The sequence below is a fragment of the Silurus aristotelis genome (assembly GCF_946808225.1).
Source record: "Silurus aristotelis genome assembly, chromosome: 17".
In the NCBI taxonomy this organism is placed as follows: Eukaryota; Metazoa; Chordata; class Actinopteri; order Siluriformes; family Siluridae; genus Silurus; species Silurus aristotelis.
In genome coordinates, this window is record NC_139590.1 from 272201 (window position 1) to 277200 (window position 5000).

The following is a 5000-nucleotide window of genomic DNA, read 5'->3' on the forward strand; positions in this document are numbered from 1 at the left end:
CCCACACAGTGTCCCAACCACTAACACACACTCCTCTACACTCACTCCCTAACTCCACTACACTCACTCACTCCTCTTCTCTCTCTCACACACACACACCTAGATTCTAGATGCAGGTGCTGCTGCTGACAATGAAGAGGATTTTGATAAAGGTTCGGGTTTAAACATAAAATAAATCGTGTTTGAGACGAGAACAGAAGTGAAAAGATGTTTTTAGTTTTCATTTCTTTCAGCTTCTTCATTCTGAGGTCCTTATTGCACATATACAGAATGTCTCACACACACACTTCATTTCCACTTCTGAAAGCGAGAAGCTTGAATTCTACTCGTCAAACCTGCATAAATCTCCGAGATGATTTTCACAAACTTGTTATTGTGTATAAACACCTCTTTTTATCACTAAATGTCCTACAATACATTTTGATACTAAACTCATTGATTTTTGTGTCACTATAAAAAAAGCTGCATATGATCCTGCAGCACCCTGAGACCCTTCACCCCATCCAGCATAGCAGAGTCGGGAAAGAAAAGCCTTTCACGTGGCACTTCACAACTCTCCTGATGAGAAGGTTCACAACGTGCACACGAGAGCACAGTAAAAAATATCCTGTTTATTGTGTGGTTTATTCTTTCCTTCTGTACACAAACACACATTCTACACACACCACCTGTCAGCATGAAGAATATCAGGTGAAACTGCTAGTGTGTGTGTGAGTGAGAGAGAGAGAGAGAGAGAGAACAGAGTGAAGAGATCCTGAGTCACACACTCCGGCAGGGTCCGACCCGTTCTCTATACAAACTGATTTCTGACACATGAAGCAATGAGACGAATTTTTATCCCAATTTTATTGTTTTATTAAAAAAAACGAATACAGAAAATTTTATTTCTAAAGGACATAATGGAGCGGTGATGAACACAAACCCAACGTCTCCGTTACACGCAAAAACACTGCCGAGAGGAAAACGAAAGATGTTTGAGATGCTGGGACAAGTCCAGTTCTGTGTGTTTCTCCAACAAACAGGAGAAGACGGACAAAGTGGACGAGGGGGACACTGGTGTTAAGAAAGCAGCTGTGTCTCAGGCATACATCAGGAGGACGAGTTAAACATGATCTCAGAGCACATGCAGCTCGGTGTTCAAGTGCCAACACACACAACCGGGGGTAGGGGGTGGGTTGGGAATTTCCTCCACACTTATGAGAAATAAAACCGTTATTAGAGGGCCCTCTACTGAGCACACCAACACACTGCAGAGGTAAGAACAGGAGCGCTGACACACCCCCACACGCAGCCGAGCTCGGGTTCTGGCCTGAATTAATGACGTGACACGTTTTTAAACACAGAAGATGGTGGATTAGTACAGGGAATTTCAAAAATACACCAATGAGCGATCGCGTTTGCCCCCAAACACACAGACACACGCTGATGGAGAGGAGCAACCAAACCGTCACAGGAGGCTCTTCTTACCGACTAAACGCTAGAAATCAAAACGGGACAGGTGTGTTGCCGTGACAACAGGATCCATGACTGCACAACATTGTTAAAGTGGCTGACCATGAAAACTATGTACAGGTGAGAGGGAGACAGTGTGGGTTACTCTGTGTGTGTGTGTGTGTGTGTGTGTGTGGTGCATTGTTAGCTCAAGAACAGAAAATAATAACCATGTGTGTAAATATTGCACAATAAAAACGCCTTTGCGTCATCATTGTATACGGACTCAAAGTGTCCATGTGTGGAATTTGTATAAAAGTCCTTCACTGTCTAAAAGGAAAATGGACACACACACACCCACACACACAGATCTCCCTCGGACAGCGACCTCCCTGCACACACACACACACACACACACACACACAGCAGACTTAGCGCATCCTGTACTCTGAGGTCTTGGACACCTCACAGAGCTGACCTTTGAAGTCAATGTCTACAGTGAAGTCCAGGTCTCTCTGTAACACACACACACAAACTTCTCACTCATGTTCTACAAAGAATGCATCTATAAATGGATAAAAATTATGACGTTCAAAATAAGTAGGAGAACTGGTGTGGTGTACAAGGACAACACACCTCAACACTGTAACTTACATTGTTCTTGACATTGGGTTTCATGCTGATGGTGCCAAAGATCTCCTCCCCCGTCTTCACAGTCAGATAATCATCCAAATAGAAGACCGTCTGCTTCCAATGAGTGTATGGAGACTCTGGGCCTGAGGAGAAGAAAGAATTCCCAGAGAATACCATCAGGAGGAATGTAGGACAAAGTTCAGACACAATCATACCACTTCAGACTAGGCTTTTAGGATCTAGAACCTAAAGGGGTTCCACAGTGACTCACTTGTTGAGAAGCCGGTTCTCTTGTGGCAGCGTGTGAACTCGATGTTAAAGTAGGTGACCAAAGCGTGGATGTAGTCGTTCCTCTTCACCTGCAGGCAGAAGGGTGAGGTGAAGGACAGGTCCTCAATCTTCACCGTGTAGATGTCTACCTCCTGACACACACAAAACACAGGTTATCAACACATCCAGTGTGTGTTATAAGAGCACATCTTACACATTTAGTTACCTTGATGAGACAGGAGCTGGAAACCAGCTGTTTGGGGTCTACCACATCCACCAAGGGCTCCTTAATGGCCACCTCCTTAATGCAGGACATGTCAAAGCCATACACGTTCTCCCACCCTGATGGAGTCATAAGAAAAGAAAACATTAAAACCGATGGAGGAAAAATGGGATACAGAGTGAGAGGAACATCCAGTAAAGGCACACAAACAGAAAACTTACAGTGGATTTTATAGTCCTTGTACTGCCGGTCCTCAATAGCAGTGACGTACAGCGTGGCTCTGTCTGGGAAAATCAGTCCATCAGGTTTCTGTAACACAAACATTCGTTGTACTCATCGTCTGCACATAACACACACTGCTGTGTGAATCTTTATAAGGACAAAAACATTCAGATCCTGTTCCCTGAAGAGATTGTCTGGTATAGAGGAGGAAATTATTAAAAAGGCCTTCAAACAGAACTACTTCGAGAAAACAATTACCCCAGATCCCTAAACCCACATCCAGATTTATTCATTAAAATTTCATGCGATTTTTTTCTTTTTTTCTCCGGCACCAAATAAAGTAAAAAAAAAAGTCTAATGAACCATTAGAACATCTGCAGTGTTTTATAAATGAACAAGTGATAGTTAGAGAACACTTCAGTATTTCGTTAAACAAGGATTAACAGACGTGTATTAATCAGGGGGGGGAGAGAGAGAGAGAGAGAGAGAGAGAGAGGTCTGATCCTCACCAGCCACTTGTCTCGGGCGTAGATGACCGTATTAAGCATGGACTCATAGAACAGACAGTAACCCATCCATTCAGAGATGATGATATCTACATGATCCACTGGGAGCTCCACCTCCTCCACCTTACCCTTTATTATGGTCACAACTGGAGGGAGGAAGAGAATACATCTCAGGAAGTGGACGCTCATTTACTCATAGAAAAACAAGTAGCCTCATGCAGTGTGTGTGTGTGTGTACTTACTGTGATCCAGCTTGTTGGCCTTGACGATCTTCACGGCGTAATCAGATATGCTGCTGCACTCGATCTACAGAATCAGAAACAGCAGTTTACAATCTGTACCCTAAATTCAGTGCTGTTCCACTTCTACACCCGGGTTGGGTTCTGTCAGTCTCATCAGCACCACCCCAAGAGCTTACGACCAACTACATCTGTGTATTCAACCAGAACTCAAAGCAGCTCTAACTCAGGTGGGTGTGGCTTAATGAAAACAGTCACATGACTAGAACAGGGATATTAATCAAGCTTGTTCATTAGAATATTAGGCCACACCCACCCCAGCAGTTCTATAATGTGTCTCAAATCTGAATGAGGTTAGAGAGAGCAGAGACAAGCAGTGTGTGTGTGTGTGTGTGTTGTGTGTGTGTGTGTGTGTGTGTACACGCGAAAGAGAGAGAGAGAGACACTCACTCCGATGACTTTCTTGGCCCCTGCCTTGGCTGCAAACATGCACAGGATGCCTGTACCACTGCCCACATCCAGCACCACTTTATCCTTGAACAGGTGCTTGTTGTGAAACATGGAGTTTCTGTAGGTGAGGGTTCGGACTTCATCCTTCAGCATCTCCTACAGACAGACAGGAATGACTGAGACAGGAGGACAATAAGAGATTACACAATAAGGATCGGGGCAGGAGCTTGTGGTCCAACCTCATGGATGCCGAAATGAGCATAGGAGTCGAAGTAGTAGTCCTTGGACGTCATGTCCTCAGCAGCAGGTTTCTCTGAGCTCTCCCCCTGAGACACCTGCAGGGCATCACCACATCAAACACTTACAGTAATAATAATATAATAATAATAATAGATACACGAGCCTACTGATCTTAAAGGAATCAATTAAAGTGAGATGAACATCTCCCCCTCCATCTCCATCCCCTCCCTGTAGCCCTGACTAGCTGTTAGCAAAACCACGATGCTGGCGCGTGAGCTAGTAGATAACCAGCGTCAAGCTCTGAAGTGTTCACTGATGTTCTCACTCACTCCGACATTTTATTCACAATCTCCAGCGGCTGTGACTGTAATCATTTAGACTGGCTAACAAAAAAACCCCATGCGTTTTATCGAATTCATTCGCACCTGTTTTCAGGAAAAGCCCGCCTCCTCGGTTATGACAGGCTGGTCAATGAATGCTCCGAGCCAATAACTCGGTGGCTTACCAATGACATCATTGATAGCTCCAACGACTAACCTATCATAGCAAAGAGGCGGGATTTGCCGTAAAACGGGTAGACTATGAAAACCAATCCCATGCGGTGAGCAGGTTAGCTAGCGAACTAGCCGGTGTGATTCAGCGAGAAACAGAAACCCGACCGGAACCGGAGGATTACCACTGACAAAAACGTCTAAAACCGGACCGTGTAAAAGAAAACGCGGTGTCTACTTTGAGTGAAGCCGCATCGCGGGAACACAGCAGCGCTGGCGGGTTTTTTCTGAGGTA

General features: G+C 44.8%; 1 protein-coding gene and 1 long non-coding RNA gene across 3 annotated transcripts in view; one reads left to right on the plus strand and one right to left on the minus strand.

The window, feature by feature from the left end:
* The window catches only part of LOC310740261, a 104789-nt gene extending 102147 nt beyond the window's left edge, over positions 1–2642 (plus strand). The window contains exon 2 of the long non-coding RNA XR_014537612.1: positions 2507–2642. This is a non-coding gene — a long non-coding RNA (uncharacterized lncRNA). The remainder of the gene's footprint in view (positions 1–2506) is intronic.
* Positions 832–5000, minus strand: part of prmt1 (protein arginine methyltransferase 1) — a 4492-nt gene continuing 323 nt past the window's right edge. For both annotated transcript variants that reach the window (XM_083566754.1, XM_083566753.1), the window contains exons 2-10: positions 4214–4309; positions 3975–4130; positions 3528–3591; positions 3289–3431; positions 2779–2866; positions 2561–2676; positions 2336–2486; positions 2086–2207; positions 832–1946 (exon numbers count right to left, since the gene is read on the minus strand). In XM_083566754.1, coding sequence (XP_083422880.1) covers positions 1863–1946; positions 2086–2207; positions 2336–2486; positions 2561–2676; positions 2779–2866; positions 3289–3431; positions 3528–3591; positions 3975–4130; positions 4214–4309 — 1020 coding nt within the window. In that variant the 3' untranslated portion in view covers positions 832–1862. The remainder of the gene's footprint in view (positions 1947–2085; positions 2208–2335; positions 2487–2560; positions 2677–2778; positions 2867–3288; positions 3432–3527; positions 3592–3974; positions 4131–4213; positions 4310–5000) is intronic.